Source organism: Paroedura picta, chromosome 2 (genome assembly GCF_049243985.1).
Source record: "Paroedura picta isolate Pp20150507F chromosome 2, Ppicta_v3.0, whole genome shotgun sequence".
Taxonomy (NCBI): domain Eukaryota; kingdom Metazoa; phylum Chordata; class Lepidosauria; order Squamata; family Gekkonidae; genus Paroedura; species Paroedura picta.
Window position 1 is genome coordinate 10521720 of NC_135370.1, and position 14677 is coordinate 10536396.

General features: G+C 48.2%; 2 protein-coding genes across 2 annotated transcripts in view; one reads left to right on the plus strand and one right to left on the minus strand.

Annotated features, from left to right (window-relative positions):
• The first annotated feature begins 89 nt into the window (after window positions 1–89).
• HSPD1 (heat shock protein family D (Hsp60) member 1) lies at window positions 90–11665 on the plus strand. The gene is made up of 12 exons (XM_077319345.1): window positions 90–270; window positions 1924–2099; window positions 4081–4333; window positions 5019–5101; window positions 5357–5452; window positions 6014–6107; window positions 6401–6569; window positions 7057–7156; window positions 8809–9054; window positions 9695–9869; window positions 10603–10781; window positions 11056–11665. The coding sequence occupies exons 1-12, from the start codon at window positions 105–107 to the stop codon at window positions 11197–11199; spliced, it is 1881 nt and encodes a 626-aa protein (XP_077175460.1). The 5' UTR covers window positions 90–104; the 3' UTR covers window positions 11200–11665.
• The window catches only part of COQ10B (coenzyme Q10B), a 32679-nt gene continuing 29514 nt past the window's right edge, over window positions 11513–14677 (minus strand). Inside the window, exon 5 of the mRNA XM_077319346.1 lies at window positions 11513–13503. Coding sequence (XP_077175461.1) covers window positions 13336–13503 — 168 coding nt within the window. The 3' untranslated portion in view covers window positions 11513–13335. The remainder of the gene's footprint in view (window positions 13504–14677) is intronic.

The window sequence follows — 14677 nt, forward strand, 5'->3', positions numbered from 1 at the left end:
AACGGGGCGGCCCGGAAACCTGCATACCCCATACCCGAGGGAGCAGCCCCGCCCCTTTCCTCGCCATCTAGCCTGTGGGCGGCGGGGGCGTGGCCGGCGGTGTTATGCGGCCGCGCTGGTTCCGGGGCGGCAGGCTGAGGCGGCGAGCGGCAGAGGGGCGGGGGAGAAAGCGCGAAGCGTCCGCCTCCTGCCCGCCAGTCTGCACGCGCGCACGCGAGAGAGAGAGAGAGGGAGTCCGGCAGCCGCCTCGCTCGTCCCGCTCCGGTCCCGGTAAGAGGGGGGGCCCTGAGGGGGCGGGCGCCCGGAGCCTGGTCGGGGAGGGGGACGCAGGCGTTATTGCCGGTCGGGATGCCTCCAGGCGCGCACGCGCGAGCGGAGATTCGGGGGGGGGACCGGTCGGGGGGGGGCTCTGCAGGGGGAGGCCGTGACAAGCCCCCCCCCTCCGCCCGGCTGGTTGCCTGGGCGGGCTCCCCACGTGCGAGATGCGGAGAGGGCCGGGCGGAGTCGGTAGGTACCACCTCCCGCCGGGAAGACCCCCAACCAGACCCTTCCTCTCCCACCCGAGGAGCTGCTGGGCTGGTCCGGTTCCCCCCATTTGAATCCCGGCGTCCTCCTGGCGGTGCCGCCGCCGGTGGGCCTGCAGGGGGCGTTGCTGCTCTTCCTGACCTTGGGCCGCCGAGCACGTGTGCAGGGAGCCCGGGGCCCGGCGGGAAGCCTCGCCATTCGCTGCCTTAAGCAAGCCCGGGCATGGGCCACCCCTGACCCGTTGACCTCTCTCTTTCTTTAAGCATTCTGCCGGGTCGCTCTGTGGGCCTGAAGCAGCAGAACAAACGTTATTTATTTAATTGTATTATATATCTATATATTTGTATACTGCCCTCCCCAAAGGCCCAGGACAGTGCACGTAAAACAGAACAGAAACAATACGGATAACTTTCAGGGGTATTCAAACCGCGGCTCTCCAGATGTCCATGGACTACAATTCCCATGAGCATTCGCTGGCAGGGGCTAGTGGGAATTGTAGTCCATGGACATCTGGAGAGCCGCAGTTTGACTACCCCTGACTTAGATTAATGATAATGAATGTATCTGGTTTGGAGCCCATTTTCTAAAAAACATTATCTGAGGCCACCACTCTCAGCTTGTGCCGAACTCTACATCAAGAGGGCATTTCCATGTGTGTCAGAAAAAGCTGTTAAATGCTACGTTGAATGCTGGAGAAGACAACAGCATCATCACGTTGGCCCAGGCAGGCACACCCCATGCTGAGGGCCACAACACTTTGGAGGTTGGAGTGTCATGGTCCCAAGGACATTGGTGGGGCAATGGATAGAGCCAAATTATGACAGGCAGGATCCAGCTAAGGGGGAGCAAGGTGGCTTAAAAGAAAGCACTGATGACAGACTGAGGAGGATGGCATGAAGCCACACAAGCCAAGTGTGGTGATATACTAACTTCAAAGGCCATTCCTAAGAACAGGCCTTGAAAGGGTCCCCTCGCCTGCCAGGCAGCTTAAGGTGGCTTTGGGCTGCAGCTCGGGAGCTGGGCAGTTCCTTAGCAGGCAGTCAGCAGGGCAGGAGGCCCTCGTTAACAGGCCCTCCACCACCACCCCTTGCCTAGGGCCCTTTCCCCTTACCTGCCGCTGGCTTCAGGCACTGAAGCGCATCTGAGAGCAAAGAGGCTAGAGTCCAGGGACGGAGGGCGGGAGCTGCAAGGGCAGGGCCAATCAGCCCTATTCCAACTTGGACAGCCGGACATGTTCCACCCTCCCAGGCTGTTTCACAAATATATAGAAGAACCATGGATAAGGATATAACCTTAAGCCTTTTGCATGTTTTAGTAAGCAAATTGCTCATGACTGATTCTTTTGCTCTGCAGTACAATACTGTGAAGTTGATTTATTTTCCCGTTTTATTTTTATAGAAATGCTGCGTTTACCAACAGTGCTTCGTCAGATTCGGCCAGTGTCAAGATTTCTCACCCCACACCTTACAAGGGCCTATGCAAAAGATGTTAAATTTGGGGCAGATGCTAGAGCTCTTATGCTTCAGGGAGTGGACCTCCTAGCTGATGCTGTGGCTGTCACCATGGGACCAAAGGTACTGAAAGAGGATTACTTGTATTATGTTAAACTTCGTGTGAGTAGCTGGTGTTTGAAGGAATTATAGGAAGACCCAGGTGTCTTGTGGACTCGTCAGGTACCCTTAATCTGAAACAAAGCCCTTTTAAGCCCAGTGATTTCAGTGGAGAGATGATGTGCATAAAAAGTGCTTAGCTTTGACAGGATTATGCTGCAGGTGTCATGGTTAATATAGAGTCCCCACCCCCTCCCTTCACCATCCTCCATCTGGCCTGCAGAGTTGGTAATGTGTGCAAGGAGAGGAGGGAGGCCTATATAGTGCCACCCTTGGCCTCAACTTGCTCATCTTCCATGCCATGTATGCTATCTAATGTCAGCAGTACCATTCCGCCTTGTACATGGGACAAAGAGGTCAGTCCTTACTGAAAAAAATAGACATAAATATTATATTAAAAATAACATTCAGAAACCAATGGGGGAGAGGGCCAGAACCATCGGGTGGCCAGCATGGAGGGAACCCGCAGGCTTGTGGTGGCAGTCTGAGGAAGCTCAGAGGGGCAGGACTTAACCGGCAGACCCAGGTCCCCATGACCTTCAGAGAGGGGAAAGGGGGGGAGAGCCAGGGGCATGGCAGTCCAGGGCCTGGAGACAGGAGTGGCCAGCATGGATGGAAGTGTGGAGGAGACGACAGAAGGATGGTGGGAAGGAAGTTGGGAGTGCAGAGGGCGGGTTAAAGGGACCTTGTCCAGGGGAAGTAAGGGGGGGGGAGATAAGAACTGGGGTAAGGATAAAAGAAAGGAACGCGCTGAGGACTGGGTGGTGGGTAGGGTGAGAGGCTAATGTTAAGGGAGAGCATGAAGGTAAGCTGGAAAGGAGGAAGAGTTCTGCAAACCAGCTAAAGGAGGAAAGATGGAGGAGTGGTGGGACCCTGGAAAAGGGACTGAGGATGACAGCAATGAAGATTCCGCCAGCAGCTCTGAGGACAGCATTGTTGAACCCCGCACCCCTTCCTTCTGTAACATTCCCCTCACTGGCAATAAAAGAGGAATACCCTCTGGGCTTCCACACTCAAGCTCTATTGTCCGTGTGCTCCTTTGAGGCTCACGAGGCATCAAACCTCACAAACACCCACAGGGAGGGTTCTTCCGTCCTGACAGGCAGATAAATGGTACATGGGTACATGGTTTTTTCACATAGGATTCTTATTTGCTGCCTCTAAACATTTCTTCTTTGATCTAATTGAGCTGAGCACAATGTGCAATATGCCCTTGCATCCTGAGTTGCTTTTTTTATGCAACCCCCTGCCACCTTCTGACTGGGATAGAGCATCTCTGTGATTTCCATTGTATTTGACAAAGGGAGCTTTGGATCTCTGCGCGTGTGCCCTTGCCTAAACATTTTATATAGTAGTGTTCTCTCTAGTCATTAACACCACATTAGACTTCGGACTTTAGTCTCCCTCCTGCACAGGATTTAGGTTAAAGACCTCCTTGTCAGGTTTGCAACACATTTTTTTCCTGCCTCCACAAGGCACAAACTGCTGACAGAAAGTGCAAGCCACAGTCCACAAAATGCAGGCCTTCCTAACAACGGCATTTATGTAGCCAGTTGTTGTTTCCAGTATTTTTCTCCCTGTTCTTAAGTCATGGCCTTCAACAGGCAGAATTGACACAATCATAGCCTGTTCTCCCTTGAGCCTCCTAGACTCTTTATGCACCAAAACAGGAGCTGACGTCTTGACTGGCTACCCAGGAGAAACCAACAATTGTTCCTCTTCGTTATCTCAAGATGTTGCAGTCACCTTTATTGTCTGTTTCATCAGTTCCGGGAAATTGTTCCTTGATAGACAATCTTATCGGTTCTGTCAACCATTTCCTTCCAGGTTCATTGGCCAGTTCCAACTTCATACAGTACAATTAAATATGAAAAACCAAAGCTTATAAAGACATTGAAAATGTTGCCAAAGGTATGTGATTGTGCTTTCTGGCATTAATTTGTAGGGGAGAACAGTAATTATCGAACAGAGTTGGGGAAGCCCTAAGGTGACCAAGGATGGCGTGACAGTAGCCAAGGCAATTGACTTGAAGGACAAATACAAAAACATCGGAGCCAAGCTGGTTCAAGACGTCGCAAATAATACCAACGAAGAGGCAGGAGACGGCACTACAACCGCGACAGTGCTGGCACGTTCAATTGCCAAGGAAGGGTTTGAAAAGATTAGCAAAGGGGCAAATCCCGTGGAAATCAGGAGAGGTAATGAGAAAATGAACTCTTGGCTTGTGTTCGATGGCTGCAGTGCCAGAATTCCATTATAACTGCTTAGCCTGTTTGCTTGGGCTGAGTAGCATCTGCTGCTGCAAGGTGGGCAGGGGCTCTGTTGCATCCTCTGTAGTATCTGCAAACTTAAAGGAAACAATGTTTTATTACTCAGTTAAACTTCAGACATTTCCTATGCCATTTGCCAACAGGCTTGGTCAGGGGAATCTTCTTTTTTGCTGTAGTTTTTCAAGAAGAGAAAAAAGATCATTAGGTGACCTTTTACTCTTTTTGAAGGGCTACTGCAAAACATGCAGGTTCTGAATTCTGCAGGTCCCTCCCCAGGGAGATTAATCCGCTGGCTCTGTTCTTGTCTTCCACCAGTGGGTGAAGACTTTTCTGCTTATCTGACATACCCTTACCGGCTCTTCCTGTTTGTTTTTACCTGTAGTTTTTATTTTGATATATGGTGGCTTTAAAAGCTAAGCCTTTTAGTTGCTCGCCACCCTAAAGGCCCTAATTGGGTGGAAAGGTGGCATACGAGCATTTAAGATGAAACCATGAAAGTGACTGGGAAAAACAGGCATCACGTCTTTCAGAGAGGCTTAAGCCAATTCAGGATTGATTTGCTGTTAACTACATGGAAGGATGATTAATCTGGGCATTCTGTGTGTTTTCTCAGGGGTGATGCTAGCCGTAGATGCTGTCATTGCTGAACTGAAGAAACTGTCCAAACCGGTCACGACGCCGGAAGAAATTGCTCAGGTAACGCTGGCTCCTTTCAAACCGGCACTTAACTTCCATCTTTGCTTGTGCCATGCGGACAGGGACCGCTCAGGATGCACCGTTTTATTTTGCAAACTATGGAAGAGTCAGGTCCTTTGCTCGCACCTACGTGGGTGGTCAGTGCTGTTGTGCCTGTAGCTGCGTAAGGCATCTCTACCCTTTTAAAGAGAGTGGGATTTTTGCTACCAACTTCAGGCTACGCAGGGAAACTGGCTGCCTTGTTTGTTTTTGCAGGTCGCCACAATATCTGCAAATGGAGACAAGGAAATAGGCAACATAATTTCTGATGCTATGAAAAAAGTCGGACGGAAGGGCGTTATCACTGTGAAGGTAAAAATGGAGGGTATTTTCACATAACTACGTCCATGCCTCTTTCCAAATTCATGAACTAACAATATTTACCATGCAGTAAATATTAGTGTAGCTTTTATAAAACCCTTTTCAAGGCAAGCGATGGTTGAAGGTGGTTGGCCACTGCCTGCCTCTGCCTCATACTCCTGACCTTCCTTGGAAGTCTCCCATCCAAAAACTATCCGTGGACGACCCTGCTGAGCTTCTGGTCAGGATTTAGAATGCTCAGTAGTGCTGAATTATCATTCTAAAACATGGACTAGATCAGGGGTAGTCAAACTGTGGCCCTCCAGATGTCCATGGACTGCAATTCCCATGAGCCCCTGCCAGCAAATGCTGGCAGGGGCTCATGGGAATTGTAGTCCATGCACATCTGGAGGGCCGCAGTTTTGACTACCCCTGTACTAGATGCTGTGAGCTCACTGATACTGCCAGCCAAAGGAACGTCTGGAGTGGGAGGAGAGGCATTAGGTCAGAAATCAAGGAGCAGTTGGAAGGTAGCATCCTTTCAACAGACTTTATTGATTTTTGCCCAACCAGGATGGGAAAACACTGAACGATGAGCTGGAAATCATTGAAGGTATGAAGTTCGACCGTGGATACATCTCCCCCTACTTCATTAATACAGCGAAAGGTAAGTTCATCAAGAACAACTAGATTGGGTTCACACTTTAGCTTGTTGGTCTAGCTCATGGGTTACCTTAAGAACAGTGTGTGAATCTCAAAGTACTCCGCTTATTGGTTCAAAGAGAACCTTTCTATCAGAAGCCTTCCAGAGTTTTCTGTAATTAGCATGGGTGCTGCTCTTTAAAACTAATTATGTTTTAAAGCGGAGGATGTGCTGGTGATTAGATTAGCTTTTCAGTCTCTGCGTTTTAGGGAGAGTTGATTTGGGAACACGGCTCAACAGCATTATGTTCTTTACAGGGCAGAAGTGTGAATTCCAAGATGCTTACATTTTGCTCAGTGAAAAGAAGATTTCCAGCGTTCAGTCCATAGTGCCAGCTCTTGAGATTGCCAATAATCACCGTAAGCCTTTAGTTATTATTGCTGAAGATGTTGATGGGGAGGCCCTCAGTACCCTCGTGCTAAACAGGTAGGCTTGAAACCAGCTTGTTGCCCCCCTAGTCTTTCCCCACTCTGCCAGAAGCTATACATCCTTTCGATGGATTTCGGGGGGACTTGCTTCTAAGCAAACGTGCTTTGGAGGGCAAGCCCTAGCTTATGAGCATTGGACTTTTAAACAATGTGCAGTTTTGGAAGAGCGAAGTATGGGGGTGGGGAGGGATCCAACAATACTGAATTGCTGGTCACAACAGGTAAATTAATGGTTGAGATTTGGGGTGGCATAAGTTGGCATTAAAAGGCCAGTGAAGATGGGAATGAATGTTGCTATCCATTTCAAGTTAGAACAAAATCAGCACTGTCAAATGTAAATCAATTTAAACTCTTGGTCCTTTCTGTTATATTAGCCATCCTAGTGGACATTTTATGCCCAGTACAAATGGTTGCAGAATATTAGACCAGAAGTACCCACTGTTTGGGTATTCAAATCAGTGATAGGCTTGTTTTTCCTTCCTCAGACTGAAAGTTGGTCTACAAGTTGTTGCTGTGAAAGCACCAGGTTTTGGCGACAATAGAAAAAATCAGCTTAAAGATATGGCAATAGCTACTGGTGGTGCAGTAAGTAAACATTTTAAAGTGTGGAGAGTAATTAAAATCTGGCATTTTTTGTCAGAGGATGTAGTGATGGCTACAGGAACAAACAGCTTTAAAATGGGTTTAGCTTCGTCATCATGGTATATCAATAGCTACTAGCCATGGTGACTGATTGGAACCTCCCCTTTCAGAGGCAGTCAGCCTCTGAATTCCAGAGCCTGGAGGCAATCTCAGGGGAACACCCTCACCTCTCTGCCCCGCTGTTGGCCATCCAGAAGAGCGGCTCATCCATGCCTCACTAATTGTGCTCATTAATGCGGCCTGCTGATCTGTAGATGAAGTTAGCCAGGCGGCACCCTTCAAAGAGACTACCTGGCTGGCTGCTAGAACCTGAAGTGTGTTTGTCAATGGTTCCTCTTCATCTTGGAGGGAGGGGACCAGTGGTGTACTGCAGGGTTCTGTGCTGGGGCTGGTATTGTGTGCCATGTTCAGTAATAATTTGGATGAGATGATAGAAGGTACATTGATCAGATTTACAGATGATGCTAAATTGGGTGAGGTGGCTAATGCCCCAGAAGAAAGTACTTCTATTCAAGATTTGGATAGAATTAGGGGTTCTGGTATGAGCCAACAGTGCAATATGGCAATTAAGACTAATGCAATATTAGATTAAAATAACATTTATTTTAATATACTGTCCTCCCTCGCAGCTCAGGATGGTTTACAGAAAAAGGGAAGTGCGTAATACAATACAATGTAGTTTGATTAATTGTGTCATTAACAATACGGCATTGTCAACAATAATCATAACATAGGTAACAACAGAAAATTTATCCACAGTAACATTCACGTTACGGCTGCCCCCCTGTAGATTGTGCTTCTGGATGGGAGGGGGTTCTAGGAGCCCAATAAATGCTGTCATTGGTCTCAACCAAATGCCTGGTGGAAGAGCTCCATTTTGCAGGCCCTGCAGAACTGTGGTAGCACTGACAGAGCCCAGATCTTATCTGGGAGCATATTCCACCAGGTGGGGGCCAGGACAGAAAAATGACCTGGCCCTGGTTGAAGTCAAACATGCTGCTTTGGGGCACAGAACCTATGGCAAGGGAACTTCTAATACTATTCTGCATTGGTTAGACCTCACTTGGAATATTGTGTCCAGTTCAGGGAGCCACAGTTCAAGAGGGACATTGACAAGTTGTAACGTGTTCACAAAAGGGCAACTCAGATGGTTTAGGGGTTGGAATCCCTGCCTTCTGAGGAAAGACTGAGGGAGCTGGGCATGTGGAAGGTGAGAAGAGGTGGGCGAGGGGCAATGAGATTTTGTTTTGGTACAGAAAAGGTAGATGTGTTGAAGAGGGGGGACCAACTTGCTTATTGCAGTTTTAGAGACAAGGACTAGGAGTAGTGGCTTCAAACCAAAACGGTCTCTAGATAAATCCCGTTGTCAATCAGTAATTTTCATCATGGGTTATGTCCTCTCATTACTTGGTCAATATAAATTTCCAGAATACCTTCTTTAATTATGTAAGTAATAATATAATTAGGCCCTTGGCTTGCAGTGAGAACTGGAATGCTTGTCCAAATGACTGCCTGCAGTGACTGAAGGGCTGTAATTTTGCAAACTGACATCATGCTAAGTTTGGGCTTTAAGCTTTTAACATTTCCTGTTCCAGGTATTTGGGGAGGAAGGCTTGAGCCTAAATGTAGAAGACATTCAGCCTCATGACTTTGGAAAAGTTGGAGAAGTCATCGTGACAAAAGATGACTGCTTGCTCCTTAAAGGGAAAGGGGATAAAAGTGCTATTGAGAAACGCATCCAAGAAATAATTGAACAGTTGGAAGTGACAAACAGTGAATATGAGAAGGAGAAACTGAACGAACGCCTGGCTAAACTGTCTGATGGAGTAGCGGTGCTAAAGGTACACATTTGTCGACATTACATTAAAAACCATAGATATAAAGAACAGAAGAGATCTTCTGATACTGGGCAGCTCTGCAGTCAGTCCTTGTTGGTATGGAAGGTTGGGGGGGGAAATACATTGTAAGTTCTACTGGAGGACTTCCATGGCTTTTCAGCTGCTACATGCCTCCTCTTGTCCTTTTGTCAAATTTTGCAGTCTTATATGTGTGGAATGAGCTTCTTGTGGTGCAGAGTGGCAAGTCAGCAGACATGCAGTCTGAAGCTCTGCCCATGAGGCTGGGAGTTCAATCCCAGCAGCCGGCTCAAGGTCAACTCAGCCTTCCATCCTTCCGAGATCGGTAAAATGAATACCCAGCTTGGTGGGGGGTAACCAGTAATGACTGGGGAAGGCACTGGCAAACCACTCCATATTGAGTCTGCCATGAAAATGCTGGAGGGCGTCACCCCAAGGGTCAGACGTGACCCAGTGCTTGCACAGAGGCTACCTTTACCTATGTGTGGAATGAGACAGGACCTGTGGGGGGGGGGGGTCCTCACCTTGCTATCTTAAGTAAACATTTTTCCTTTCCAAGAGATTCAAGAAGCAGAAAAACTTTCTGACCATGAGCAGTTGACACCGTTTTAAATATATATCTTAGGTTGGGGGCACAAGTGATGTAGAGGTGAATGAGAAGAAAGACAGAGTCACAGATGCCCTGAATGCCACACGCGCGGCCGTAGAAGAAGGCATTGTCCTCGGAGGGGGCTGTGCACTACTGCGTTGCATACCGGCCCTCGACAACCTGACTCCCGCCAATGAGGATCAGAAGATTGGTAAGTCCATTGAGTTGAGAGGGGAGTTCAGCTACTTTGGAATGTGCTGTTCACCTCTAGAACCAGGAACGTTTTCCAGATGATTAGAGTTGCTGTTCTTTAGTTTGGATCTGGAGATGCCACTGCACAAGCCAAAGGCAACGAGGAGCAGGGGGCGCAGAGTTCTGCCTAAGGAGATGTCATAAGCAAACCATGTCTCAGGGTTGTAGCAGCAGTCCCCCACTGCAGAGCATTTCCCCCAGTGGTAGGAGTTTCTGCCTGTGCAAGATCAGCATGTTCCACTGAGCCCTTGAAAGCTTCTTGCATCAAAGGGAAGAATGGCTCTTCCCAGCAGGGCTGCAAGGGATAGGGCAAGAGAGTCTGGCACTAACCCAAAGGAGGATTTACTGATCCAAGCCACCACCCAGCTTCCCAGGCAGTTGGTAGCCCCAGAAGATGAAGGAAGAAAGGCAAGTGCCTTTCCTGCCTCTTTCCCCTTCCAGCAGCAGTAACAGCTGAGGATGGAAAGAGAATCGTTTTGAGAGGGAAAACAGTTTGCGGGAGGTTTGAAATGCAGTGCTGGTCCAAATCCAAATGAGACACATGGCTGCAGTTTATGCTGTAAAAATGCTGGGGAAATCCAGTCACAAATCTACTTTTGTCCTCAATTTGGGCTTAATTTCTGGGGTTTCTGTACAACCATAATACATGTTTCTGTGAGCATCAAAGTATTTGGGTGTGGATTGTTTTTCAGGCATCGACATTATTAAGAGAACACTCAAAATCCCAGCCATGACTATTGCCAAGAATGCAGGTGTTGAAGGATCGCTGGTAGTTGAGAGGATCATGCAAAGCCCTCCAGACGTTGGCTATGATGCTATGCTGGGCGACTTCGTAAACATGGTGGAGAAAGGCATCATCGACCCAACCAAGGTATTGCTCCAATTCTTCCATGGCTCATTCTTGCGTGACTGGAGCTGGGGTTACTGTGGCATTGAACAAAGTTGGAGTCCAGCGGTGCCTTGAAGACCAACCAAGTTTAACTCTAGATATAAGCTTTTTGTGTGCATGCCCATGAAAGCTTTGCCCAGAATAAAACTTGGCCTTCAAGGTGCTGCTGGATTCCCAGCTGCGGTCTGTTGCTTCAGACCAACATGGCTGCCTCCTTGGAATCATTGTGCTGAGTGCTTTTTGGCTTTCATTTCAGGTTGTAAGAACAGCCTTGCTGGATGCCGCTGGAGTGGCTTCCCTCCTGTCTACAGCCGAAGCCGTGGTGACAGAAATCCCTAAAGAGGAGAAGGAAGCTGCCATGGGAGGCATGGGGGGAGGCATGGGAGGGGGCATGTTCTAATCATCCTTGGGGGCGGGGACGTGGATCTGCATCATGAACTACAGCAGTGGTGACTTGAGAGCTTATGCATCACGCCTTTGCGAGGGACAGGATGGAGGAGAGGGACTGCTGAAGGGGCGGTGTTCAAAGAATCATTGTAACATTAGTTACTGGATTTCAGTTGACACATGTATAATCGTTTATGGCCACTGTCCATGCTGAGATAATTTATTTTGTACTTTGAATAAAAAGACATTTGTACATTCCTGGTACTGGGTGCGAGATCTGTGTCCCACAGTGCTGTAAACATAAATCAGCAGAAGCACGCTAAAAGTTCTGTCTAAATCAGAATTTATTGGTGCTTGCGATTGCTAGAAAATCCGGAAGGTATTGTGTGCAGAATTGATTTGGTAAAAATGTGTACAAAGTAGACATATACAATTATGTGACAACTTTATGTAATAAAAGATTGTTCAAAGGTATGAAATGTTATTTAACTTATTCTCAGCACATGTAATCAGTCCTGTTTACCAAAGAGTTGAGAGGTAATAGTTCTGTGCATAAAATACTCCTCTTCCTCCTGGGGAACAGTGAGGTTTCACCTTATTGCGGAAGGCACTGCCTTCTGGATGGAGTAGGGGGGAGTTTTTCATCTAGTTGGGAGCAGAGCGCAGCAGAAGAGATTATTCATTCTATTGAGATAGCCTGACCCATACAGGGATTGTCCATTGTGCCAAATTCACAAATTTTCCTGTTATTTTATTTCTGTCCTGCATCTAGTACCATTTAGACTGCAAACAGTCTTACTGCAACCTGGAAGAACTCCAGATTTGGCTAAAACAAGGGTGCACCCTGGCATGAAAGCCAGAAAAAGGGGGCTTTTCACTTGACCCTCTGTGGTCACTTAACTGCTAGGCTATGAAGTACCTGACTCCCAAAAGTGCCTCCCTTGCCACAAATTTGGCTAGTCTTGAGGGTGTTCCTGGACTCTGGCTTGCTCCTGCTGCTACAGATCATGGCCTAAGTGAATTTTCCCTCTGCTGCCCTCCGTGTCTTGCATGAAGACAATACAAGGGAGCCATGTGTGCGGATGCCATCTGATAGTCCTCCCAACTGAGTCCCAGAATTTCCACTTCTGTTTGAGCAGCCCTTCTCTTCCGTTGAGCCGGCTTGTTGCTAAATTTATGGACAAAGGCAGAAGCTTCTTGCCGGTTTTGGGACAAAGTCCCCTCCCACCTCAGTCCTCTTTTGGAGGCCGTGGGCATGCGCTTGTTGACACACGGGCTTTTAATGCCGAGCCTGACTTAAACCAAGGACAGACGTTTCCATGATGGCTGGAGCCACTGTCGGGTTTGTGCTGTGCTCTGGGGCCAGGGAGAACTTGGGGACGGAGTAATCAAAACACTTAATATTTGAGAGATTCTAACAAGGCTGTACCATCCATTTTATTGATCAGGCACTGTATTATTGCCCCCCCCCCCCTGTAAACCCTCCTGTAACTTGCAACTAACCATCTTTAAAAACTTGCTAATAATCTTGCTCAGAGCTAACAATGTCATTGCAATGAGATTCCCTTATTCACTTGAAATCATGATGGAGTGCATAGAACTCCACTCACCGTCAGCCCTTTATGGAGTCCTGAATGCACAAGACGGCAAGAACATTCTAGAGAACCGGATGGTTTTAAAACAGCAGCCCTTAAACATTTGTACAGCTGCCCACTCACACCTGCTGCCACTATGTACAAGTCAATAAAACAAGCTTGCATGCAAAACTGCCTTGGGCTTGTCATCAATAGTAAAAATAAATAAATTTGAAAGACTAATAACTTAAAACTTTACTGCAATAGTAAATAAAACACTGCAAAAACCAAGGCAGAAGACCTGCCAGTGCTGAGTCTGGTTTATACAAACTGGCAAGATGCAGAAGGCAATTTGGGTGTGGACTGTAGCTGCCCTTCAGTCATACTTAATCTGCACCTTAAATTGCACTTGATTGAAACATCTCTATTATGTACATCTGCACTTCTTGTGCACACTTTGTACAGTAATACACTATACATAATTGGCAAATGCCCCCGTGTAATTTGAGGCACACATGAAAAGTTTCATGTATGAACAAAGATGTACAAATAATTTAACGGGACTCTTTCCCCTTCTATGTGTGATGCACTTCGTGAAACATCAGCTCTCGAGGTATGATAGTTTCTGGACCATACAGCTTGGAGGCTCTTCTTTCAAACGCTGCGACCATCTGCTTGACAACTTCGTCGAAGAACAGCGTGGCCAGCTGGGAGTGCAGAAGAGAGCGGAACTCAAAGGAAACCTGGGGGGGGAAGTCAGTTTGACGGTTACTCTTTGGGTGAGCATAAAAGGTGTAGAAACAGTTTACACCTAAACAGTTTGGCAATGAGGGCTCAGGAAGGCGGACTTTCCTGCAGCAGGCACACCTCCTCCTAGCTCTGAGCTCTCCTGCCAAGAGACTGCACACTACAGAGGAGCCCCTCTCCATGGAGAAGTACGGTGTGTATGTAGTGCACATGTCTTGGAAATGGGTCTACAGTTTTGTGCTAAGGTACAAGACTGGCAAGCCTGAACCCTCTTCAGTGGAGCAAGCCAATCTCTCTTGAACTGCATGCCAGGTCTCCTCAAGGGGAAGCAGCCAATGATTTCTCACCAACTTGTCCCATCATCCTCATGCCAAGACAGGAAAGGACAGAAAAAGGAAAAAGACTTGCCCCTTAAAGCAGGGGTAGTCAACCTGTGGTCCTCCAGATGTCCATGGACTACAATTCCCATGAGCCCCTGCCAGCAAATGCAGGGCTGGGGTGAGCCGGCAAGAGAAGCTGCCTGAGCAGGTAGGCTCCACACCTTGCTGGCACCTGCTACTGAAGTGGACCCCGGGAGCCCAGAGGATTCACCCACTGAGGACGAGGACCCGGAGGGAGGAAACAAAAACAGCATGCAGTCAACCCCATAAAGCCCCACAGGAACTCGATAGAGGCACGGCCCCTGGGGCAAGTGCCCACCTGTCTCCTGCTGGTCCCTGTCTCACTAAGCAGGCCGGGGCCGGTGTGGCTGTACACAAAGTTACTGCCTCGGGATGTGCCCATTGCTTCAACCCCATGATGGTGGGGGGGCTGGGGTTGGAGTCGCACAAACTCAGCCATTGTATTCTGAGGAGGTCGATGGGAAGTGCACAGGAGGGAGGGCGGTCACCCAAGAGTCCAGAGCAGATAACTATATAGATACTGGCGGGGGGGGGGAGGGGATGGGGACCAGGAAATCATCATGATGGCAGGAGTCCTCATTGTCAGCTACCTGGCGATCCTGGGGGTGAACAGGCTCCAGAAAAATAACCTGGTTATAGATTATAGACTGGCAGGGCTGCAGCATGACAGTCCCCCCACCACCCCGGCTATGCATCTCACGGGGTGAAGCAGGATTGGGCCCATCTGGTGATAATCACTAGCAGCGTGGCTCCACTGGGAAACCTTGTA